Source organism: Adiantum capillus-veneris, chromosome 8 (assembly GCF_014529385.1).
Source record: "Adiantum capillus-veneris isolate H3 chromosome 8, ASM1452938v2, whole genome shotgun sequence".
Classification (NCBI taxonomy): Eukaryota; Viridiplantae; Streptophyta; class Polypodiopsida; order Polypodiales; family Pteridaceae; genus Adiantum; species Adiantum capillus-veneris.
Genome location: NC_140938.1, coordinates 143,202,287 through 143,229,279, shown reverse-complemented (window position 1 = coordinate 143,229,279; position 26,993 = coordinate 143,202,287). Strand labels below are relative to the sequence as shown.

The 26,993-nt window shown below is 44.5% G+C and overlaps 1 protein-coding gene across 1 annotated transcript in view; it reads right to left on the bottom strand.

Annotated features, from left to right (window-relative positions):
- Positions 1 to 14,911, bottom strand: part of LOC147453093 (protein RETARDED ROOT GROWTH, mitochondrial-like) — a 34,619-nt gene extending 19,708 nt beyond the window's left edge. Inside the window, exon 1 of the mRNA XM_086518598.1 lies at positions 14,338 to 14,911. Coding sequence (XP_086374724.1) covers positions 14,338 to 14,735 — 398 coding nt within the window. The 5' untranslated portion in view covers positions 14,736 to 14,911. The remainder of the gene's footprint in view (positions 1 to 14,337) is intronic.
- Between the last annotated feature and the right edge of the window lie 12,082 nt (positions 14,912 to 26,993).

Below are 26,993 nucleotides of genomic sequence, written 5' to 3'. Positions count from 1 at the left end.
TCACTTTGTTCGTGATCATAGCACTCTCCATAAGACGGAAAGCTCTCTCTTTCCCTAAGAACTAAAAGGAAACTTGAGCAATAAAGATCACTAATCTTGAGAAAATACAACATTCATTCCGCAGCACCTAACATTGGTATCAAAGCTTTGGAAGTGTTCTGCATTACTCAAGGAAAGAACCACAAGAATTTTTTTTGCTTGTTGAAATCGCACGAACCCAAGTTTACTTGGGCGTGGCGATTCCTAATCGTGTTTTGTTGAAGAGTGACAAGAGTCCCAAGAAAGAAGGGCTTGTCCAGCCTCCCCTTGTGTCTCTTTTCACTCATTGAGAGCGGACTGTCACAAAACGGGAGCGTACACGAGCACTTAGAAAATCTGAAAATTATAATACTTTGCAAACATGAGAGAAGGGAGAAGATCGACACAGTATTGGGGACCAGAAGATGGGTTGGTCCCCCCCCCCCGTTAAGAGTATTCTTTTATTCAGGGAGAATTCGTATACAAGCATGAGAACCCGAGGAAACCCCTCCGTTCTGTAATCTTAGACCCGAAGGTCATGCTTTCCCGTAAAGGGCTTGGGCACAAGGCCGTTCCTTCCCGTAAGGGACTTAGGCGCGAAGTCGTACTTTCCCGTAAGGGACTTAGGCGTGAAGCCGTACTTTCCCGTAAGGGACTTAGGCGTGAAGCCGTACTTCCCCTGAAGGGCCTTCCCGTAAGACGGGAGATTCCTGCAAAACAAACCACACAAACACGCGACAACAATTCGTATGGCGAATCCACAATAGTTCGGTACCAGTACCTCACTTTGAAAAGGAGGGGATGTCACGTGACACATCCCAACCCTATGTGTCCGTGGCCCCACTCTCGTCGATGAGTGGGGCCTTCGGCTTTTCCTTATTGTGCTTCATCTCTTGTGCGAGGGCAATCACTACCGCCTTGTTGAGATCTACAAGGTCGAGGACTTCGACATCAAACCTGATATAGTCGTCCAATCCGAAAATAAAAGCCTCCTCGCGCTCATCATTCGATTTGCGTAATTGGGTGCCGAGGGAGCTGCAAAACACGATTGGAGAAAGACATAACTAGCATACCATTGTGCTTGAGACCGCGCCATTGGTCTTTCAACCGTGCAAGGTATTGTGGTGGCATAAACCGCACCTTGAGCTTGTCTTGGAAGTCGGCCCAATTGAAGGAAAGGGGCGCGTCTCCGTCGACTTCCTCTAGGTACGCGGCTGTCACAAAACGGGCACCACGTGCCAATAGAAAAGAACAGACTGAACAGACTTTTAGTACTTCAATAACAACTGAACTGAAAGAGAGACGACACGCGACACGAAGTGGCGGAATTCCACCCCAGAGAGTATTGGCCCCAAACCTTGGTGCCCCTTTCGATATTTCTTTATATTGCATCAACACAGTACAAACCGGTACTCTAGACTCTGTACCTTCCCAGGAAGCATGCCAGAGAATGAGCCCTAACCTCATATTTAAAGGCCCTTGGCCTAAAAGCCACTTAGAGTGAAAAGCCTTCAAAACTCAAAAGCTTTTGGTCCAAAAAGCAAAGCCAAAAGCTGCCAACGTAATTTACGAAAATCCATACAGTCTTCCACGTCATCAACCAGCACAAAACGCGGAAATCCGTACAACCTACCACATGATCATGTCAGCGCAATTTTCAGAAAACTGCCACGTCATCAACTGCGGGTCCTACTTTATTTTAATCTTTATGTCACTTGGGGCCCCATCAAATGGGGTTCCTATAAGTTGGTAGGACTTCTTCTATTCCTTGCTCTTCTTAGGTTTAGGCCCCTTGGCTAGCATCTGCAAGTTGGCTCCATTCTTTAGGGCTTTGACACGTCAGCTGTTTGTTACATCTCCCCTTCTTGAAAGAGAGTAATCGTCCGCGATTACAGCATGTCTGCAAAACAACTCAAGTTAGCTCAAAAAAAATTCCGAGGGTCATTCCGAGAGACAATCAGTTTGCTCTTTTTGTTAAGGAGTTAGCTTCTCCTTTCGACTCTTTTGATCAAGAAGGTAGCTTCTCCTTTCGTCCAGATCGGCTTCTTAAGTTCCGGCATAGTAAAATTAACCATCACACCCAGACCGTACTGATCTTCCACGGGTGTCTTGATGCACTAAAATTACATACCCAAGCAATCTCATCCAATTAGGAATATTCAATAGTTGACACGTCACAATGCAACACAAATGCTCACATATGCATGTTACAAGACATAGAAACATAACATCACCGATGAACAATCCTCCCGCATAACCTAACAAGGTCCGGGCCGGGAGATATTCAACGACTCCCTCATCACTCCTCCCGCATAACCTAAAAAGGTCCGGGCTAAGAGATATAGAGGCCTTTTACAACCAAATGCCCCCCAAACCGCAGTCTGCGTCGTTTGGAGGTGCTGAGAGTAACCACTGCTCAGACTTCTTAATACTCCTCCCGCATAACTATCCAGGTCCAAGCCGGGAGTCACAATAACAATACTCTCCCAGTAAATAACCACAAGGATATGGGCCATGAATATTAAAAAAAACAACACTTTTCAATCATTCAATACTCCCTCCGCAAATAACCACAAGGGTCCGGGCCATGAGTATGAACAAGCATTCTCAGACATAATTTCTCACTACTCCACCCGGGAGTAAAATCACCAATGATTGAAACCAGTATTAAAACCAAAGTCAAACAATTCAAATCGGCACCAAGACAAATTCAAAACAGATACCATCCATTTCAAACAAATTCCAAACAGGATCACCAAACAAGTTCTCAGACAAAATTCAAACTTCAAACTTAAAAAGCAATCTCAACATCAGCCGAGCTCGAAACCTGCACCAAAAATTAGGGTTAGGCTTTTTCCATGAGGTCGTAGTCGAGCACAGCATGGTCTATCAGCTCTTAGACAGAGAGTGTTTTTGTTGGCGGCGATGGTAGTCCCAAGATAGCAATCGCACTGGATCTCCAAGGTCATCTGATCGTGAAGAGACATCTATTGAGAGATGTCGAGAAATTTCAAGTTATAATCTGCCAGGGTTTCCATGGCAAGCTGTTAGGTGCAACGGAATGATTGTTTGCGTTTTGCTCAAGATGAGTGCTCCGAACTGTGCTCAAGGTTCCTTTTAGTTCTTATGGAAGGGAGAGCCTTCCGTTCTTAATGGAAAGTGCTATGATCACAACAAAGTGAATGGACATTGTGCGTGCAAATGAATGAGACTGAGAGATAGAGAGAGAAGAGAGATACGACACCAGAGACGTTGTAAAACCCTCCTCCGAAGGCCCCACTCTCGTCGGCAAGAGTGGTCTACTTTTGATTGCACAAAGTGGTACAATGCGTATGCAATGGACTGATGCAACTTGGGACTATGCCGATGACGACGACGGTGATGACGACGACAACTTTAGGGCTGAAATCTGTGGTCTTCTATCTGCTGAATTTCGGGACTGTTTCGGTGGCTGAAAATGACTGTTTTGGCTGCGCTTTTATGGGCTGAAAATGAGGTGTATCTGCAACCGACTAGGCTGAATCTACTGCGTTTTTCCTACTGCTGAAATAGCGTTTTTGGAGGCTGAAAATCTGCGTTTTTATCTGCTGAAGAAAACGCTGATCCTGAGGGTGATCGCTAGGGCTGAAAATGCCAAAACGCTGACTCTTCTACTGCCAAGGGCTGAAACCAAAAACGCTGGTTATTTGGGACTTCTGCTGGCGATTGGGAGAATCTGCAAACGCTAGGGAGCTGGAGAGGATGGCGATCATGGGACTGCTCAAAACGCCAAGTGATGGAAATGCCCGGCGATGAAGGAAATCCAAAACGCTTGGGTTCTACTGAGAAGGTGCCTGTTGAGCATGTGCTCCTGCTGCCTCTTTTGCCAGAAAGTGCTAACTTGGGTTTGCTTATATATTAACTTAGCAAATTGCCCTACCTACTTTTGTTGGAAAGTCACTTAAAAATAATAAGTGAAAATACCAAAAATAGGGAAAATAGGCTAAATGCACTGGAAAATTCCCCTAACTGAATCTGATGGATTCTGAAGGGAATACTGATGATCATGTTGTGTGCAACCAGAGGATATGCATCTATGCTAAGTGACTGGGCATGCACGGTCTACGAATAGAATCACAAAAGTGCCAGGTCACTTCTAATCTAGACTTGATTGGATTGATTGAACCTTGATCATGCTGTAGCTTGTCCACGGACACATAGGGTTGGATGTGTCACGTGACACAAGCATTTCAAGGTACCCCACTCTGCCAGAAGTTGCACTCCGAAGGAAGATGTCAGAAACCATATAGCTTCGGGCAAAATTTTTCTTGAAAGCTTGCCAAGTCCTTCGAAGTGTGCGGCTTGGTAGCTGTAGACATCAACATCTGCATGGCACTGCTTTTGAGAAAAACACTGACTTGAAACAAATCTGGATCCTTCTCTTACAAGTGATCTTTATGGCTTATGCTCTATAAGACATGAGCGGTGAAGACGGGAGCGCACCCGATGCGCGATGAAGTAAGGGTGGGAGTGGCTGATAGGCCCTCGTTGGAGGACGAAGATAACTCGAATAAAAATTCCAATAGCTCTGTCTGATAGGTCCGAGTTGGAGGGCGAAGATAACTTGAATAAAAATTCCAATAGCTCTGTCTGCTCTTTTATAGGACCGGTATGCTTTCAGAAAAGCATACACCTGATGCTCTGATACCACTGTCACAAGATGGGCACCACGTGCCAATAGAAAAGAACAGATTGAACATACTTTTAGTACTTCAATAACAACTGACCTAAAAGAGAGACGACACGCGACACGGAGTGGCGGAATTCCACCCCAGAGAGTATTGGCCCCAAGCCTTGGCACCCCTTTCGGTATTTCTTTATATTGCATCAACACAGTACAAGCCGGTACTCCAAACTCTGCACCTTCTCCAGGAAGCATGCCAGAGAATGAGCCCTAACCTCATATTTAAAGGCCCCTGGCCTAAAAAGCACTTACAGTTGAAAGCCTTCAAAACTCAAAAGCTTCTGGTCCAAAAAGCAAAGCCAAAAGCTGCCAACGTAATTTACGAAAATCCGTACAATTTGCCACGTCATCAGCCAGCGCAAAAAGTGGAATTCCGTACAACCTACCACGTCATCATGCCAGTGCAATTTTCAGAAATCTGCCACGTAATCAGTTGCGGGTCCAGCTTTATTTTAATCTTTATGTCACTTAGGGCCCCATCGGACGGGGTCCCCATAAGTTGGTAGGACTTCTTCTCTTACTTGCTCTTCTTAGGGTTTAGGACCCTAGGCCAACATCTGCAAGTTGGCTCCATTCTTTAGGGCTTTGACACGTCAACAATTCGTTACAGCGGCCAACTGTGTCTCTTGCCAGTCGTGGTACCGATTAATGGCATCACCGGCAAGGTACATGGCTGCCGTCAAAACCTTGCCATTTCCTGTCTTCTTAGTTCTCCCAAAATAAGCATTAAATTGATGCAACCAAGAATGAATAATAGTAGCATCCATCTTACCGTTATACTTACTGAACATCAACTTCTCGATGACGGGGTTGTTAAAGTCCGAATCTCAGCTTGTGCCACTTGATGAACCACCAACATCTTTGCCCAGCTCAGGTTTCGAGGTGAGTACCTGTAGGACCAACTCCAAGGCCGCGCATCTGTCTTCGGCCACCACTCGATGGGCTTCGCGTGTTTGCTCACGCTCAAGCTCGGCTGTGTAACGCACAACATGGTTTTCCTCATCAAGTAGCCATCCCGAATGGAATATCCCGCTACTGTCTCCCCATCTTGTATCCGTGTGAAAATGTCTGCAAAATTGTATCTGTGGCATATTGATCGACCATATTCTCGAAGCTCCTATGATGTATCGCGGAAATAGCCAAAACCGACGGCCTTCGAGACAAAGCATCTGCCACCAAATTCTTTTGTCCCTGCACATGGACAATCTGAAAGTGAAACTGTGACAAGATGTTCGCCCACCGCATCTGCTTTTCCAATAGCTACTTCTGTGACAAGAAGTAGCGTAAACTCTAATGGTCTGTAAAGACAGTAAAATCCGCTCCGAGTAATGTCGCCACTAAGTAAGAGCATGGATAACCGCCAAAAGTTCTTTCTCATAAATTTGTGTTGTCAATTCTGGCCTTGAAAACAATCAGCTCTGGTAAGCAATGACATGGCCTTCTTGCATTAAGACCGCACCCAGACTACAACCACAAGCATCACAATATACTTCAAATGACTTCTGTAAGTCCGGCAAAGTCAAAACTGGTCCTGTAGTCAATTTCTCTTTCAATGTCTGAAAGGTTGTCACCTCTGTGGGTCCCCACGAAAAAGGGACTCCTTTCTGTGTCAAGATATGCAAGGGGAAGCAACCTCTGCAAACTTTCTAATGAACCGCCTGTAGTACGAACACAATCCCAAGAAGCTTCTAACTTCATGGACATTCTTCAAATCGGACCAATCACGAATAGTCTCTATCTTGGCTGGGTCCATCTGCGCTCCCGTTGCTGAGACAGTTGTGTCCCAAAAAGTGCATCTCTGGCAAGGTGGTACCAAACGTACTGTACGTGGCGTATATGTACGTACTGTACGTTGTTCCGTACAGGAAAATTTTTTACGTACGTAAAAATACGTACTCTTGTAAAAACACCGCAAAGTACTAAATTTTCTAGGACATTTCCAATAAAAAACAAGAGAGAAGCCAACAACTTATAGAGACATTCAAAGACACGTTTTACAAGACAACCATATACTATGTAACTATTGCAAGAGATTTGGATTTTTATTTTAAATCAGCATTGTACGGGCTTCCTACACACCCCAAACCCAAACCCCAAAAAAAAAAAAAAAAAAAAAAAAAAAAAACGGCGTACGGATCGTTCCATACGGTACGGATCTGTACATAACGCCCGTACAGTACGGAACGGATCAGTACGTACGTTTTGATCCAACCTTGATCTCTGGTAGGAAAATTTCACTTTTCTTTGCATTAATCACCAACTTGCTGATCTCGTAATGCCTAAAAGACCTAAAGCACTTGTTCTCTATGTTCTGTCTCATCCTTGGAGAAAACAATGATGTCGTCAAAGAAAGTGCCAACAAATAGTCTGTACTCTTGAAAAATCCTCTCCATCATCCGGTTAAATGTCGCAAGAGCATTGGTTAGGCCAAAAGGCATCACCAAAAACTCAAATAACCCAAAAGTCGTCTAAAAGGCTGTCTTGTAGACATCTCCCGACGCGATTTGGATCTGATGATTTCCACTTTTCAAATCGATCCTCCTAAAGCACGAGGATCCCTGAAGTCGGTCAAGAATATCATCGATTCTAGGAATCGGAAATCTGTTCTTGATGATGATTTTGTTGAGAGCTCTATAATTGATGCACATTCTCCAAGATCCGTCTTTCTTCAAAACCAACAACACAGGAGAACAATACGGTGAAGTACTAGGCTGGACAAGACCCTTTTCCAAGAGGTCTTTCACTTGGTTCATAATTTCTTCGTTCTGGGCTCAGCTCACACGGTAAGGTGGCCGGTTCGGTGGTGTGCTTCCAGGTATCATATCAATGGTATGATCCTCAGGACGAGCGGGTGATAACTCACCTGGCAGGCCCTCTGAGAAGCAATCGGCATGAGTGTGGAGAAAATCTTGGCGTTCTTTATCAAGTTCAGACAAATTTGTCCTATTCTCATCATTCATCTCTCTCAAAAAGATCGAGTAAACAAACAGACTTCATTAATTTTGAAATGGCCAAAGCCGATACAATAGGGACAGACTCGCCCTTAAGTTTTACATCGAGTACAATGGTTCTGCCCTTCTCTGTAGTCAAAGTCGCTTCTCTCGCCCGATAATCGACCACGGCGTTGTTCTTGTGGTACCAGGGAATTCCCAAGAGGACATCACAACCTTCCAAAGGCATTATGTAGAAGTCCTCATGCCCCAAATACCCCTGACAATGCAACCGAAGTTTGCCAATGACAGGTGTAAGGCTACGTCCCTGCCGGGTGCCGCTAGAACTGCCTCTGCTAGTGGTCCCATCCAATCGGGTGTTATCTCGAGCCACGCCGCCATTTCCGATGAAATGAAGTTGGCCATGGCTCCTTCATTAAAGAAGATCAGGTCTTCTTGGTCTTTCACTTTGCCCCAAGCTCAGCAAAGTTCTGTACTCTCATCCATCGTGCTTGGGTCAGTATCCACGCAATCTGGAACCAGTCCTGTTTTCATCTTGCCTTTTCGTCCACATTCCTCAGCTTCTCTCGAACTCTCAGGCCTTTCATCGTCCTTGTCGTTGTGATCTTTCGGTGCCTTTTTAGGGCACTTCGCGGAGACATGCCTAGTTTCCCCGCATCCAAAGCACTTCCCCTCCTTGATGTAGAGAGCTCTCTCTTGAGGAGTGAGTTTGGGTCGTGCATCCTTTTCTTTCTTTTCTGGGTGGCTCTTCCTCTTTCTACTTTCATTTTTCCAAGTCTGTTCGGCCCTTTGCATCATGATTTCATCTGTGGGGTAGGTCAAACTGCCTGAATGAATGGCAAAACCCCGTTTCGCATGATTCATCAGCTCGTGGAAGCTGGCTTTTAGACTAAGCAGTGATCTCGGATCTCTATAGGAAGACCCCAAGGTAAACCGCTCAATCTGTTTTTTGAACGAGATCTTCTTAAATGAAGAGGCGGGTAGAAAAGAGCTCCAGAATCTCTCGCAATAAGCGTCCACTATATCCTTCTTGGTCATCCGAAGATGGTTCCAAGCAGTTCATATCACGCGTTCATACTCTCAAGTCAGCCAAGAAGAAGTAAAAAGCCTCTTAAATTTCAACCATTTAACTGGCGCTGTCTTGTTTAATAGAAGCGTGGACCACCAAGTTCGAGCATTTCCCTTAAAGTAAGGGACAGCCCTCCGAATCTTGGAGTGCTCTGAGTAACGCCCTCCTGAGAAAGCTATGTCAAACTGCTATATGAAAGACAAAGCCTTCGAAGCATCTCTATAACTAGAAAAAGTGTCAAATTTAATTGATTGTCCACCTTCCTTAAACTCTCGGACTTTCTCGCTTTTATCTTCCAGAAAGTCATACTGGTTAGCTGTCACGTGACACATCCAACCGTATGTGTCCGTGGACAAGCTACAGCACAACAAGGGTTCAGTCAGTCCAGTCAGTCTAGATTTAGAAGTGATCTGGCACTTTTGTGAGTCTGTTCGCAGACAGTGCATGTCCAGACACTTAGTGTAGATGCATATCCTTTGGTTGAACACAGCATGATCATAAGCATTCCCATCAGAATCCTTCAGGGGAATTTTCCAGTGATTTTAGCCTATTTTCCCTATTTTTGACATTTTTCACTTATTATTTTTAAGCGACTTTTGTTGGAAAGTAGGTAGGGCAAATTGAGTAAGTTTGTATATAAGCAAACCTAAACTAGCACTAATTGGCAGAAGAGGCAACAAGAGCACTCGCTCAACAGGTAACTTCTCAGTAGAACCCCAAGCCCTAGCGTTTTTGGACCAGATCAGCCAACGTTTTTGCTCTTGCAAATCCCTGGCGACAGAACACTCAACAAGAAGCCTAGCGTTTTGCATTTGCAGGACATCCGGCAACAGCAGAACCATTTTCAGCCCTAGCATTTTTGATTTGCAGATCAGCCCCAGCGTTTTGCACATTCACCGCGACGGAACACCAAGAAGCATCAGCGTTTTCAGTTTTCAGCGCTTAGACACCGCAGATCAAGTCCCGAACCTCGCAGATCTCACCTTCCCGCAGCAATTCCTCGCCGCACGGTCAGTTTCCGCAAGGTTTACAGTTTCAGCCCGGAAAACGCAGATTTCAGCATCTACGTTTTCAACGCGTTGTCGTCGTACCGGCGTCATCGACATCGTCACCGACATAGAGTCAGAATTCAGCAGATAAAGATTTGCAGATTTCAACCATTAGCAGTTCTAGATTTCAGCCCGTCTCGCCGTCATTGACATCGTGGGCAAGTCCAAGCATTGTAGAGATTTGTACAATCATAAGTAGACCACAGAGTGGGCCCTTGGAGGAGGGTTTGACAACTTCACGCTGTCGTATTCTCTTCTCTCTCTATCTCTCAGTCTCATACACTTGCACGCAAAGTGTCCTTTCACTTGTTTGTGATCATTGCACTCTCTCATTAAGAACGGAAGGCTCTACCTTCCATAAGAACAAAAAGGAACCTTGAGCACACTTCGGAGCACTCATCTTGAGCAAAGTTCAAACATTCATTCCGTTGCACCTTACATTAGCTTTATAAAAATTCTTCTTCTTTGCATAAAAGCTGTTGTCGTCAAAGTCCGAACTATCTGAATACAAGTCCTCTGTAGAACTGTCAACCACGGGGTGAGATTTAGGCTTCTTTGCCTTTTTCTTGCTCTTTCCAAAGCTTTGCTTTTTGCTTGCTTTTTGCCTTTTCTATCTTCTTTGCTCGAGTCAAAGGTGGTAGAAGAACTGTCAGAAGAAGAAGAAGAAGAAGAAGAAGTAGGTACTCCTTCAAATCGAACACGCTTCTTCTATTTTCTTGCCAGACGCAAATGTAGACTGACGACCCAAATAACTCGGGAAGTCAATTCCTTTCTTCTGCTTTTTGTCGTGCTTTTCTACTTTGTTTTGCGCGTCAAAAAGCTGAGCAATTTGAGCATCAACCACCTCTTCTAATTCTCGCTCTGTGTACATCCTTGGAGTAGGAGGTTTCTTTAGTGCCAGTTTGAGGGGTGGTTTTGTGGTCTGCCGCCACTGTGCATGCACCTCGTCGAAGGAGGTCTCGCTCATAAATTTTGCAAATTTCGGGTCCTTCGCAAAATTTAGCATCATCTTTGTTGCATCGCCGATCGATCGTCAACGCTCCATCTCTTCGATCTCCGCCTGAGTAGGCCGAGGCGGGCCGTACTCGCGTGAATCTTCATTGTGATCTCTTCCCGCATCTCCAGATGCAGAGGAAGTCGATTGATCTCTGTATGAAGCCATAAGTGCAAGTGCCACGTAAAAGGGATCGGATTTCCCGGTAGAAGAGAAATCGGTCGTGCTCTGATACCGCGACACCACAAGAATACACTTTAAAACAGTTCACAGTTCACAATTGATTCGACACTGGCCCGGTAGAGTTCAGTGCCTAGAGATATTGGCCCCAAAGGCTGGGGCCCCTTTCGGTATTTCTTTTTGTATCAATCTGTTCCCAAAAACCTTCTGTGTAGAAAGACTTCGGCCCTTGCGTAGATAAAAGCATGGCTTTTCCGTAAGCAATTGCCACGTCAGCATCCCGTTGAATGCGCCGCAAAATCCGGACATGCGTACAGCAGGCCACATCATCAGTTGGCCCTTAATTTCCGAAAGACCAAGCGGATGTGTTGTGTGTGTTCTGTGCAATCAACAACCACGTCACCAATTTGTGACACTACCTCTACAACCAATTTGGTCGGCACCGCACCGGCTATTCTTGTCAGTCCCAAGTGCCTATAAATTCAGCAAGCCCTCTCTCTCTCAGTCACACAGTTGCACCAATGCTAGCTCTTGGAGGATCTGCCGGCGGGAATCTGCAAGGAAACAAGCGAAGCCAATGTGCGAAGGTCGCTTTTCCGCACTTGGAGCGACAAGTACCGATTGTGAATACGCTCTACAAGTTGTTTCGTGTTTGTGCTTGTGCAGGTACTCCGTCACGGAGAAGGAGCAAAGAGGCCTCGGCCTACGCTCAAGGGAAACAAGAATATGTTTGTGGAGCTTCACGCTCCACGTGCAGACGGAAGCGAAATTGGGAGCCCATCTCCCGAAATTTCTCGCAAGGGAAGAAATTGACCATCCACTCTGAGATTTAGAACAGAGGGGTCTCTCCAGTTCTTGTGCTTGTAAAATGATTCTCCCTAATAAAATTTCTCTTCGAGGGGGACATCTTCTTATCCCCAATACTATGTCGATCTTCTCCCTCGTCTCTTTTGGTTAAAAGTTTATTTATTTTCAGCTTGTTGATTTTTCGTGTGCGCTCTCGTTTGTGAGAGTGGTATCAGAGCCCGGATTCCTCTCTCTGTGCAAAGGAGGACAATTCCGAGAAGGAGCGGGAAGAACTATGACAAGCCATGGAAGACCCGTTGAAGGCAAATTTGAGTTCAACTCACGGAATTGCAGCAGCTTCTCAAGTTGCCGGCTATCCAAAAGGTTTTGGAACTACCTCCCTACAAAATACTATAGAGAAGCCCAAGTTCAAGAAAGACAATCACAAGCGTCACCGTAAGATGCAAGTTTTCAAATCCAGTGACAAGGATGTCAAGTTTGACAGTTACATAGGACGGAGAGACATCTCCAAGGCACTGTCTTTCATCAAAGAGTTTGAAGTTGCTTTTGCCAAAGGGAACTTCATCGAAAATCCAAGTTGTGTCATGTTGGGATGTATCTCAAGGAGACGGCAAGCAATTGATGGTTAGCCAAGATTCAAAACTGAATTTTATAAACAATTTCTTCTGTCTAACTTCGAGGAGGACATTCGGAAGGAATGGGACTGGCTCGTCCAGAAGGAACGTGACAAAGTCACAGCCTATGTTGACAAGTATTGGTCGGTTCTTCTGAAAATTACGCCTTTCATGAAGATTTCCGACAAGGAAAAGATGCGGAAATTTGAAGTAGGCCTTCGACCACCGCTTCGAAAGAGCATAAAGGTGTATCTTGTAACAAGGACGGACACCACGTGCCAACGGAAAAGAAAATACTGAACATTTTTAGCACTTCAAATAACACTAAACTGAAAGAGAGAGTGCACGACACACGAGACAGGGAGTGGCGGAGTTCCACCCCGAGAGAGCACTGGCCCCAAACCTTGGCGCGCCTTTCGGTATTTCTTTATATTGCTTGAACTCAGTACAAGGCCGATACTCACGCTTTGCACCTTCACCCGGAAGACTGCAAGAGACTGTCACAACATGAGCGCACATTAATAATCAACAAGCTGAAAATAAATAAACTTTCAGCTAAAAGAGTCGGGGGAGAAGCTCGACACAATATTTGGGACCAAAAGATGGGCTAATCCCCCCCCTTAAAGAGAATCTTTATTAGGGAGAATCTTTTTACAAGCACAAGAACCGGAGTGACCCCTCCGTTCTAGATCTTCCGACCCGATGGTCAATTTCTTTCTCGTGCAAGAGTTTTCTGAGAGACGAACTCTCGATTCTGTTTCGGTCAATTTCTTTCCCGTGCGGGAGTTTCCCGAGAGACGAGCTCTTGATTTTGGTTTCGTCTATTCCTAGAGCGTAAAAGCTCTACAAACCGTTTTCGATCCCGTTCCCGGAATCTCTGAGCATAGGCCGAGGCCTCATTACCAATCTCGACATCAAGCGAGCTCGAAAAGACGACTGCAAAGTAACAAGGAACGGGCGGAACGGGCCCTAACCGTATTGAAATGGTGTTCCAGCCAGGTAAGGGCGCCGAAACGGTGGCGGGAACGTCAAAACGTTTTAAAACTGGAACATAACAATGGAACAGCCAAAATGGGCAGGTAGAACAGGCTGCAAAATTTTAAAAAAACAATTATTTTAAACTTTGAATTTGGAGCCTTTTCGCGAGAGAGAGTGAAAGAGGTGGCCATTTGAGTATGGTTTCAAGCCTCTCAACTTTCAAGACTCACAAAGGGGGGGGGGGGGGGGGGGGGGGGTTCCGTTTTTCTTTAAAAGCCACCCCTCACTCTCAAGCTTGAAGCCACTCTCACCCTCTCTCTCAAGCTTGAAGCCACAAGCTCTCAAGCTCCATCCCTCCATCCCTCTCTCAAGGCTCAAGAGTCAAGCCTCAAGCTCCATCCCTCTCTCAAGCTCCACCCTTATTTTTTACACCCCCCAACCGCCGGCTATTCTGGATCAATCTAATCATCATGCCCTCGACGAAGACTCTACCCCCTCCCCCGGCCCATGTCCCTATGGTCAAAACGAACACCAAAAGAGGCATATCATCCTTCTCCATGAGTTATAACATGCATACATTACTATTACACACGCCTTCACAATCAAGCATATACAAGCATGGTATTTGAGCTCTTCCAAATCAAAAGTGTGAATGTGTCAACTAGCTTACAAGGTTAGCAATTCACTACCAGGTATCTAGGCAACAAAAGACACATTGGCAACAACCTATGCGTCACAGACAGAAACATATCCTTGGCTGGAGCACCATCCGGATGCCCCAGTGTGACAAGTGTCTAAAGTCTGCACAAAGGTTCCCAAGGGATATGATGATGTAATAAGGGAGTTCCACCCGTAAAAACGTTAAGGTCGATCACTGATTAATACACTTTTCCCAAACGTACTGACCCTAGAAATGATGCATAAAGCACTGGAAACGGGATTGACAACTCGCACCTCCTAGATATGTAAAATGCCTTCATGGGTATGGACTGGTCTCCTTTCCGAAGATGCGAAGGACGTAACAACAATCTGTTATGGCCGAGGGCACTCTCTTCAACAATCTTGAAGTTTTGGGAGCTCCGATTGAGTCTTGGGTTGGCAATGGCTGGGCGAGCTTGAGGCTGCAGAACATTAGCAGGGCTCGATGGTGAGTCCATCTCCTCCACGCCTCCAATCTCTGCTCCGCTTTCCAGTATAATGCGGTTGTTGCTGATGGTGGATGCATTTGGCGACGTCATTTGACAGAAGCATCGCACGCGGAAAAGCGCTGCTCTGCTACTGGAAGCAGAAGGCGCATTTGCAACCAGGGCTTGCGCCCTTAATAGCTTACTCACTCGCCTGAGGCTTGCCATCGCTGCTTTGACTGCCTACCTATCATGAAACCCTGGGGTTTAACTTGATGTGCAGAGAGGGATGGAGAGAGAGGGACAAAGGATTTAAACCAGTGGTGCATCGCTTCCAAAAAACTAGGGCACGCCGGAATGGCGGCCGGATTCTGATGTGTGGGTGCTGAGCTGGACCAATACTTTGGTCCGTTCCCTGTCGCGCCAATGCTCCCAAGCCCAATGTTGGGGACTAAGGCAGCGTTCAGACTGCGCACAAAAGAAAGCGGAGCAGGAGCGTGTTGCATGTTTACTACGTTAGCGTAGGACCCAAAAACTCAATTCTGCCCTCTCGTTCGTCCACGTGGCTTTTAGTTCTGATAAAGAGGATCACTAGCGTTAGTCTGACCATGCAGGACGTCGGCGGCAGCTAGCATTGTAACACTCATAGTTGTGTGCTCATATCCGTCCATGAGAGGGTCCTTCAATATTTGGAAGGACTGCGTGATATCGGACTCCGTATTCTCATAAGCAGGGTCGCCAACAACGTTAGATTCCACTTGTGCCGCCAGCGCTGTTGTGCTGCACTCAAATTTGTGCGCTCATGATTCATGGTGTCTGCTAATCAACGTCCAAGTGGGTGACTGGACCTACGCAGTACCTGATCCCCAACGCATGCCGAACCCTGCTTCCTCTTAGCCTGCAATCGCAAAGAGTCCATCTTATATGCATGCATGCGTACCTTCTCTCTCTCTCTCTCTCTCTCTCTCTCTCTCTCTCTCTCTCTCTCTCTCTCTCTCTCTCTCTCTCTCTCTCTCTCTCTCTCTCTCACCATCCCTGTACACGTTGCTAGCTTCCGATCCTCACATGTAAATGAACGCCCTCCATAGCGCTCATTCTTCTCCTGTTTGTTCTCCTGCCTCCGACCACATTCGACGCGCTTGAAACGTTTTAATTATTACTAAAATGGTATACATGTTTACTACGTTAGTGTAGGACCCAAAAACTCAATTCTGCCCTCTCGTTCGTCCACGTGGCTTTTAGTTCTGAACGTTGCTTTTCTTGCGCCGTTCTGAAGGTCCACACAGGCCTCCCTTAACAATTCACCAGTGCGCCATCCCTCTCATCACGTGCAGTGCGCCATTCCTCTCATCACCAGAACGTTGCTTTTCTTGCGTCGTTCTGAAGGTCCACACAGGCCTCCCTCAACAATTCACCAGTGCGCCATCCCTCTCATCATGTGGCACGTGGCTTTTCGTTTTCTTGCGCCGTTCTGAAGGTCCACACATCTGTGAGCAAGCATGGGCCTCCCTCAACAATTCACCAGTGCGCCATTCCTCTCATCACCGACCACCTCGCACGTATCATAGCTCCGCATGGCCAATGCAAAGAGATGGCATCTCTCCACATGCCATCACCTATGCTTGCATTTTGAGGGCATGTGGCACTATGCAACATGCTGATTTGTAGGATTTGCACAACAGGGCCTTACAGGGCAGGAAGTTTTGGGTTGTTTTCAACATCTGAGAAGAGAGGGCATCTCTCGAGATGCAATCACCTACGCTTTCGTGCTTGACACTAACTTGGTCGACTGGTCGACATGTCTGGTAAATGTGGTCTGCCTCAGAAAGAAAACATGTTTAAGGAGCTTCTTGTTCGAAATGTCGTCTCTTGGAGTGTATTGATTGCGAGATATGCCCAACAGGACAGGGCCAGGAAGCTCCAGGCTATTTTCAGCAGATGCAAAGAGATGGCATCTCTCCAGATGCAATCACTCACGTACACTAGCATCTAAAAATCATGCAGCATTACCCAAGATGCAAGGAATCCACGATGATATTTTTAGCCAAAGGTTGTTGCTTGGTGGACATGTATGACATGATACTTAAGATGACTCAAAAAAGTGCTTTACGAGCTTCATGTCCGGAATGTTGTTGCTTCAAACACAGTGATTGCGGGATATGCTCAATATGGACAACTGTGGGCTGTTTTCACCTAATGCAAAGAGATGGCATCTCTCCTAATGCAATCACCTATGCTTGCCGGCCCTTGTTGGGCAAATCCTGCACAATCAGCATCTTGCATAGTGCGACATGCCTTAGAGAGGGCATCTCTCGAGATGCAATCACCTAGGCTTTCGTGCTTGACACTAACTTGGTCGACTGGTCGACATGTCTGGCAAATGTGGTCTACCTCAGAAAGAAAACATGCTTGAGGAGCTTCTTGTTCAAAATGTCGTCTCTTGGAGTGTTATGATTGCGAGATATGCCCAACAGGACAGGGCCAGGAAGCTCCAGGCTATTTTCAACAGATGCAAAGAGATGGAATCTCTCCAGATGCAATCACTTACGTACACTAGCATCTAAAAATCATGAGGCATTACCCAAGATGCAAGGAATCCATGATGATATTTTTAGTCAAAAGTTGTTGCTTGCTGGACATGTATGCCAAATACTTAAGATGACTCAGAAAAGTGCTTGATGAGCTTCATGTTCGGAATGTTGTTCCTTCGAACACACTGATTGTGGGATATGCTCGATAAGGACAACAGTGGGCTGTTTTCACTTTATGCAAATAGATGGCATCTCTCCAGATGCAATCACCTATGCTTGCATTTTGAAGGCATGTGGCACTATGGAAGACGTTGATTGTGCAGATCTTGCCCAACAAGGGCCGGCAGGGCCTTACAGGGCAGGAAGTTTTGGGTTGTTTTCAACATCTGAGAAGAGAGGGCATCTCTCGAGATGCAATCACCTACGCTTTCGTGCTTGACACTAACTTGGTCGACTGGTCGACATGTCTGGTAAATGTGGTCTACCTCAAAAAGAAAACATGTTTAAGGAGCTTCTTGTTCGAAATGTCGTCTCTTGGAGTGTATTGATTGCGAGATATGCCCAACAGGACAGGGCCAGGAAGCCCAGGCTATTTTCAGCAGATGCAAAGAGATGGCATCTCTCCAGATGCAATCACTCACGTACACTAGCATCTAAAAATCATGCAGCATTACCCAAGATGCAAGGAATCCACGATGATATTTTTAGCCAAAGGTTGTTGCTTGGTGGACATGTATGCCATGATACTTAAGATGACTCAAAAAAGTGCTTTACGAGCTTCGTGTCCGGAATGTTGTTGCTTCAGACACACTGATTGCGGGATATGCTCAATATGGACAACTTTGGGCTGTTTTCACCTAATGCAAAGAGATGGCATCTCTCCTGATGCAATCACCTATGCTTGTCGGCCCTTGTTGGGCAAATCCTGCACAATCAGCGTCTTGCATAGTGCGACATGCCTTAGAGAGGGCATCTCTCGAGATGCAATCACCTAGGCTTTCGTGCTTGACACTAACTTGGTCGACTGGTCGACATGTCTGGCAAATGTGGTCTACCTCAGAAAGAAAACATGCTTGAGGAGCTTCTTGTTCAAAATGTCGTCTCTTGGAGTGTATTGATTGCGAGATATGCCCAACAGGACAGGGCCAGGAAGCTCCAGGCTATTTTCAACAGATGCAAAGAGATGGCATCTCTCCAGATGCAATCACTTACGTACACTAGCATCTAAAAATTATGCGGCATTAGCCAAGATGCAAGGAATCCATGATGATATTTTTAGTCAAAGGTTGTTGCTTGGTGGACATGTATGCCATGATACTTAAGATGACTCAGAAAAGTGCTTTACGAGCTTCATGTTCGGAATGTTGTTCCTTCGGACACACTGATTGCGGGATATGCTCAATAAGGACAAATGTGGGCTGTTTTCACCTAATGCAAAGAGATGGAATCTCTCCAGATGCAATCACCTATGCTTGCCGGCCCTTGTTGGGCAAATCCTGCACAATCAGCATCTTGCATAGTGCGACATGCCTTAGAGAGGGCATCTCTTGAGATGCAATCACCTACGCTTTGGTGCTTGACACTAACTTGGTCGACTGGTCGACATGTATGGCAAATGTGGTCTACCTCAGAAAGAAAACATGCTTGAGGAGCTTCTTGTTCGAAATGTCATCTCTTGGAGTGTATTGATTGCGAGATATGCCCAACAGGACAGGGCCAGGAAGCTCCAGGCTATTTTCAGCAGATGCAAAGAGATGGCATCTCTCCAGATGCAATCACTTACGTACACTAGCATCTAAAAATCATGCGGCATTACCCAAGATGCAAGGAATCCATGATGATATTTTTAGTCAAAGGTTGTTGCTTGCTGGAAATGTATGCCAAATACTTAAGATGACTCATAAAAGTGCTTGACGAGCTTCATGTTCAGAATGTTGTTCCTTCGAACACACTGATTGTGGGATATGCTCGATAAGGACAACTGTGGTCTGTTTTCACCTGATGCAAATAGATGGCATCTATCCATATGCAATCACCTATGCTTGCATTTTGAAGGCATGTGGCACTATGCAAGACGCTGATAGTGCAGGACTTGCCCAACAAGGGCCGGCAGGGCCTTACAGGGCAGGAAGTTTTGGGTTGTTTTCAACATATGAGAAGAGAGGGCATCTCTCGAGATGCAATCACCTACGCTTTCGTGCTTGACACTATTTTGGTCAACTGGTCGACATGTATAGCAAATGTGGTTCGCCTCAGAAAAAAAACATGCTTGAGGAGCTTCTTCTTCGAAATGTCGTCTCTTGGAGTGTATTGATTGCGAGATATGCCCAACAGGACAGGGCCAGGAACCTCTAGGATCTTTTCAGCAGATGCAAAGAGATGGCATCTCTACAGATGCAATCAGTTACGTACACTAGCATCTAAAAATCATGCGGCATTACCCAAGATGCAAGGAATCCATGATGATATTTTTAGCCAAAGGTTGTTGCTTGGTGGACAAGTATGCCATGATGCTTAAGATGACTCAGAAAAGTGCTTGACGGGCTTCATGTCCGGAATGTTGTTCCTTCGGACACACTAATTGCGGGATATGCTCGATAAGGACAATTGTGGCCTGTTTTCACCTAATGCAAAGAGATGGCATCTCTCCAGATGCAATCACCTATGCTTGCATTTTGAAGGCATGTGGCACTATGCAAGACGCTGATTGTGCAGGATTTGCCCAACAAGGGCCATGGGGCCTTATAGGGCAGGAAGCTTTCGGTTGTTTGCAACATTTGAGAAGAGAGGGCAATCACTTACGTACACTAGCATCTAAAATCATGCGGCATTACCCAAGATGCAAGGAATCCATGATGATATTTTTAGTCAAAGGTCGTTGCTTGGTGGACATGTATGCCATGATACTTAAGATGACTCAGAAAAGTGCTTGACGAGCTTCATGTCCGGAATGTTGTTCCTTCGGACACACTGATTGCGGGATATGCTCAATAAGGACAATTGTGGGCTGTTTTCACCTAATGCAAAGAGATGGCATCTCTCCACATGCAATCACCTATGCTTGCCGACCCTTGTTGGGCAAATCCTGCACAATCAGCGTCTTGCATAGTGCGACATGCCTTAGAGAGGGCATCTCTCGAGATGCAATCACCTACGCTTTCCTGCTTGACACTAACTTGGTCGACCAGTCAACATGTATGGCAAATGTGGTCTACCTCAGAAAGAAAACATGCTTGAGGAGCTTCTTGTTCAAAATGTCGTCTCTTGGAGTGTATTGATTGCGAGATATGCGCAACAAGACAGGGCCAGGAAGCTCGAGGCTATTTTCAGCAGATGCAAAGAGATGGCATCTCTCCAGATGCAATCACTCACGTACACTAGCATCTAAAAATCTTGCGGCATTACCCAAGATGCAAGGAATCCATGATGATATTTTTAGTCAAAGGTTGTTTCTTGGTGGACATGTATGCCATGATACTTAAGAAGACTCAGAAAAGTGCTTTACGAGCTTCATGTCCGGAATGTTGTTCCTTCGGACACACTGATTGCGGGATATGCTCAATAAGGACAACTGTGGGCTGTTTTCACCTAATTCAAAGAGATGGCATCTCTCCAGATGCAATCACCTATGCTTGCCGGCCCTTGTTAGGCAAATCCTGCACAATCAGCGTCTTGCATAGTGCGACATGCCTTAGAGAGGGCATCTCTCGAGATGCAATCACCTACACTTTCCTGCTTGACACTAACTTGGTTGACTGGTCGACATGTATGGCAAATGTGGTCTACCTCAGAAAGAAAACATGCTTGCAGAGCTTCTTGTTCGAAATGTCGTCTCTTGGAGTGTATTGATTGCGAGATATGCGCAACATGACAGGGCCAGGAAGCTCCAGGCTATTTTCAGCAGATGCAAAGAGATGACATCTCTCCAGATGCAATCACTTACGTACACTAGCATCTAAAAATCATGCGGCATTACCCAAGATGCAAGGAATCCATGATGATATTTTTAGTCAAAGGTTGTTGCTTGGTGGACATGTATGCCATGATACTTAAGATGACTCATAAAAGTGCTTTACGAGCTTCATGTCCGAAATGTTGTTCCTTCGGACACACATTGCGGGATATGCTCAATAAGGACAACTGTGGGCTGTTTTCTCCTAATGCAAATAGATGGCATCTCTCCGGATGCAATCACCTATGCTTGTCGGCCCTTGTTGGGCAAATCTTGCACAATTAGCGTCTTGCATAGTGCGTCATGCCTTAGAGAGGGCATCTCTTGAGATGCAATCATCTACGCTTTCGTGCTTGACACTAACTTGGTCGACTGGTCGACATGTATGGCAAATGTGGTCTACCTCAGAAAGAAAACATGCTTGAGGAGCTTCTTGTTCGAAATGCCGTCTCTTGGAGTGTATTGATTGCGAGATATGCCCAACAGGACAGGGCCAGGAAGCTCCAGGCTATTTTCAACAGATGCAAAGAGATGGCGAATGTAGCTAACGTGGCACTCTAGTTGGCTTTCATAGATTGACGGAAGCAGACTACAAGGTGTTCTGGACCCACCAAGAGAACGGGTGGGCCTCCTCAGCAAGGTGGAGCTGTAGCCGTAGATCTCCATGTCAGTTCCTCGGCTTTGTGTGTTGTGTGAATCCGAGAGGTAGGAAGTTGCTGGAGTAGCTCAAGAGTGTCGTGTGCAGTCTGAACACACCCTAAGTTGGCCATTGTCGCCAATCCTACACATCATCCAATCAACCTACAGGTGTGGATGATACATGTAAGCTTCGCATTTTGTTTTGGGAGAGGCACTCATGTATACTCACTTCTAGTCAATGTCTTGTAGATACCAAAAACTAAGAACATGTACATCTATAATCCCACAGCATAGACCCTTGCTTGTAGCTAGTTGAAACAGGCTCATAATGTTGGGATGTGGTAAATATCAAACAGCATGTGGCCCCTCTTTGCATAGAAATGGCATAACCCCATTTCATGAAGTAAAAATTGAAGATATTGTGCAAAAGGCTCAAAAATTTAACAATCCTCCATAATTTATTGTTTCCATACCATATATGAGAGTAGAAGCAGGCTTGAGTTGCCATCTTTACAACACTAGTGCAAAACTTGACATAATAGATGTCTTAATTAGCATCATAACATGTTGACGTCTCGTAGACACTTGAACGTGCTTACCCTTGAACTTGAAGCCAATGGTTGTGTCTTTAGCATGGGCAGTCAAGTAACCACCTTCTTGTCATGATTATTGAAAACTGGCAAGCAAATTTATGTAGATGTAAATAACAATAGTCATGTAAAAACAACCTAGAAATTTGGTTACCTTGAATGTATCACTCATCTTGGTTTATTGAAAACTATTTGTTACTGTTCATAGCAATTATCTCATAAGATAAACCATCTTGTCATGAAACTTTGTGAGATATTGCTACTTCTTATCCTCTACAAGATACACTTCATCACACATCAATCATCATATGACACAATTAAAGCAAAAAGTATGAGGAATTTCTTAAGTACTTTAGATTCCCAAGCCTAGACGGCAATACTTATGTTGTAATACCTCTATTACACACAAATCAAGCAAACAAATTTTAAAATAGTTTGGAAGTTTTCTTTCCTCGATCTCAATGGGATTCAAGACTTTCAATGGTCTCAGATATCTGCTGGTTTTCATGGTCCTGAAAACAAACCACACATACTTTGATTTAGATGCATTTAATAGCATCATGAAAGACTTTGTTTTTCCATCTCGACAATGAGAGAGGGTGCTTAGTAATGGGGGAGGGGGGACCTTAAAGTGAGTTGCTCACTTTAAAAAATAAGACTGAAAATATAAAAAGCTTGAACTCTTGCCATGGCGCAAGCAACACATGCAATGGAAGAAATAAATGAAGCATCTCAAGCTCCTGCTAGAGTGTTGAAAAATCTCAAGTAAGCTAGAGAAACCCCTTTTGAAACCAATAGCAGGTCATCGCCTCCTCCATCACCACCCAAGAGGTAGCTCTGCAACAATGGAGATGTGATGTGCCTAGAAAATATCAAGGCAAACACTGAGAGAGAGAGAGAGAGAGAGAGAGAGAGAGAGAGAGAGAGAGAGAGAGAGAGAGAGAGAGAGAGAGAGAGAGAGAGAGAGAGAGAGAGAGAGACACACACACACACACACAGAGACAAAGAGAAGTATGTGCACGAGCATAGGTGCATGCTAGAGTAGATATGACTCTATCAAACCTCCTTAAGGTCGCCTAGAGTTAACCGAGTAGCTAATCTCCTTAGATATTGCCAAAATAAATGAGAACAGCTGGAAGAAGGTTATTTTCCATAGCATTAAACATAAATCCACACAAAAACTTTCCTCCTTAGAAGGTAGGGCAAAGACATTCCACTAGAAATAGCATGAACCAAAGAATGATTCCCATTGTACCACTTAATATACTGACATCTTCTATCATACCCCCTTAACTAAAAAAGTATCTGGAACTTTAATGGGAACATGTGTGCTAGTCAATCCCTACTTCTCACAAAGTACTAAAATTTCTACAAATGGCGTCAAATTTCTATGGTAGATATACAACCAAAAGGGTGAAAATTGCTAGAAGCTTGTACAAGGAAATACAATAATGAAATCGTGTGTTATGAATGGTGGAGTTACTCTTGTTTTTTGTAGATGGTGGTTGGGTACCCTTAAAATAGGTCTTCGTAGTCCATACCCTGAGCATCGTAGCGATGTATGGGTGGAGTCTGAGAGAGAGGAGAGCGGTCTCTATCTTGACGATTGGATAGAGAAGCTCCATGGTAAGGAAACATCGAGAGACTCTCCATGGTTTTTGGACTACGCAGATGGCGAATTTACCAAAGCATACAACGAGCAATAATGTTTTCCTTGTTCAACTAATGTGTTTAGTTTGCTATAGTGTCCTCACTTTTTTTTGGGACTTGTAGCATGGCACAAGAAGGCTAAGGATAAGGGCAAAAGTTCTTCCTTACACTACAATGGCTACCTTGCATCATACAAGTCCACATTGGGTAATTGTTTCACCCCAATGCATACTCATGAATAAAATCTAGTAGTATGGTACAAGGCATGGTTATTGACTATTCATGACATCATTGCAGCTTGAAAAAACAAAAAACAAAATCAGCTTGTACAATTTGGTTAGCCAAAATAGCCTCTAAGCCCCTTCCATGAGAGAATGCTTTAAATAGAAATTATACACGAGGATAATGATGGAGCTAAGAATGAGTTCAAGTCAAAATTCTCTAACCATCTATGAAAGCTACAATAGGCTACAAATTTGAATGTCAGGTTTAGAGTTGCAAGAATGTACAAAAGCTTGGAGAACGAGAAGCTCAAGAGCACACAACATAGAACCAATACTTGTGTGGTTAAATAATAATAAAGTACTAGAATGAAAGGTATAGATAGAATGAATGGAAGAAAACAACCCACTAGTAAGAGAATAAAGAATCCACTGATCTTTAGTGTGTGCACACACAAAGAGTCAAAATATATAAAAAAACACTAAAATCAATTAATTTCTCAAGCAACCTAGATAGTTTTTTTGTAATTTGGAACTAAATACATAAAATCTTTCTATGCTTTGAGATGGGTTGAGTGAGTTTTCTCTTGATTTTTGTTGTGTGCATGCTAGCTCTTATTAGTACCTTAAATGGTTCTAGAACATGAGGGAGAAGGGGAAGGGAGCAAGAGTTTTTGTTCAAAAATTAAGTTACAAAGGTCCGCATTTTTATTGTAATGAAGTTTCCTTCTATTCTTGTGCTTATTCTATCACCTTACCTACCTATTGGCAACCTATTATATTCATTTCATTCTGAAATTCTTCTAGATTCCATTGCCTTCGAGCCTTCAAATTTTGAACTCTCACTCTCTAAAAGGGGTACACCAAATTTGCACATGCGTGGCTTGTCGATGTTGGAATTAGGGTCGTAGGGAAACACACACAGCTTGGAGAAGATGAAGGAAGCTCAAGGCACACAATAGAGAGTGTATTACTTAGTGTGCAATGGAAAGATAAGATAGCCCTAGAGTGATGGATGTATATACAATACACGGAGAAAAACCCTCCTAGTGAGGAAAAAAATGGCGCGAGGTCCTAAGTGTGTTTGTACACATCACTACCACATGTCTATGGTAACAAATCCCCCTCTGGAAGTGATGCGGTGAAGGAGACCTGGCACATAGATTATAGGGAAGTGCCATGCTCTGAGGACATGATCAGTCCACAAAGGGGAGTAAGCCCAAAGCTTTGTGGAAAGCTTCGAACTTCTCACGAGACAATGCCTTTGTGAAAAGATCTGCAAGGTTGTCCTGTGTTGGCACATAAGCCAAGCTGATCTCTCCTACTAAGAGCCTCTCCCTGACATAGTGGTACTGCACCTCAATGTGCTTTGTGTGAGCATGAAAAATTGGGTTCCTCGCAACTACCACTGCGCTCTAACTATCAGTGTATATGGTGTTGGCTGTGTCATATCCAACACCCAAATCAGCCATAAGGCGTCTGAGCCATACACACTTAACCATAGCTGTGAAGACTGTCGAGTACTTAGCGTCACAACTAGAAGTGGCCACAGTAGGTTGCTTCTTCCTTAACCATGAGATACATAAATTGCCGAGCATGAAACAAAAACCACTTGTGGACACTTGTGTGTCAAAACAACCAACCCAATCTGAGTGCAAAAAAGCATGTAAATCTGGCGGCAATGATCCCCGCTTGGGATAAAACAACTTACCTGTGAGACTACAACAGAATATTTGGCCTCCAGTTGCATTGCATACATAAATAAGACAACCAATAGCAATTTGGTATAGACCGACATCGGCAAGATCACCAGCATCATGAAGACTCAATTTCAAACCTATTTCCATGGGAGTGGCAATAGGTTTGCAATCCTCAAGTCCAAACTTAGATAGCAATGTCTCTATGTAACTTGTATGACACAAGGCAATACCACCATCACACTGCTTAAACTATATACCCAAGTAATGATGGAGCAGCCCCAAATCTTTCATCTTGAAAATAGCATTCAAATCAGCCTTAAATTTAGCAATATGTTTCTCATTTGGTCGAGTGATCAGCAAATCATCCACATAGAGAACGACAATGAGAAGTACATCACCCTCACGCTCTACATACAACGTGCTTTCTGTTGGACTATTACAAAAGCCTCGTTTGACCAATTGAGTATCAGCTTTCTCATACCAAGCACGAGGGGATTGCTTCAACCCATAAAAAGATTTCTTACATATGCACACTTTATCCTCTTGTCCTTTCTTGACAATAGCGTGAGGCTTCGTTACATAAACTTCCTCAAATATGTCACCATTCAAGAAAGCAGTAACAATGTCTCATTGATGGACATCCCAACCAAAATGAGCTGCCAATGCACATAGAAACCACACAGTAATCATAACACAAGTGGGAGCAAAAGTTTCTTCATAATCTATGCCTTTCTGTTGTGCATAGCCTTTTGCAACAAGTCGAGCCTTATAGTGATCAATCTCACCATTTGCCTTGCGTTTCAACTTGTAAACCCACTTTGTACCAGTGGCCTTTTTACAAGGAGGCAAATCACATAAAGTCCATGTGTCATTTTCTATAAGTGCATCATCTTTAGATTGCATGGCAGCCATCCAATTTTCTGAATTTTGTGCTTCATCAAAAGACAAAGGTTCCTCAACATCACATAAGCTAGACACATCCAAAGCATATCAATCTAATGCATAGGCGAGACCTGAATGAGTACAACTAGACAAAGGTGAATCCAATTTACTATCACGTAAAGTATGCACCATCCATTTTGGCATACCTCTAGCCTGCTCATTCTCAACCCTTTCCTCATCAAGTAAATCATGTACATCTGCATAAGTAAGAGGTTGATCTTTAACATTTTCCAGAAACCCCCATAGGCTGTACATTTTCCT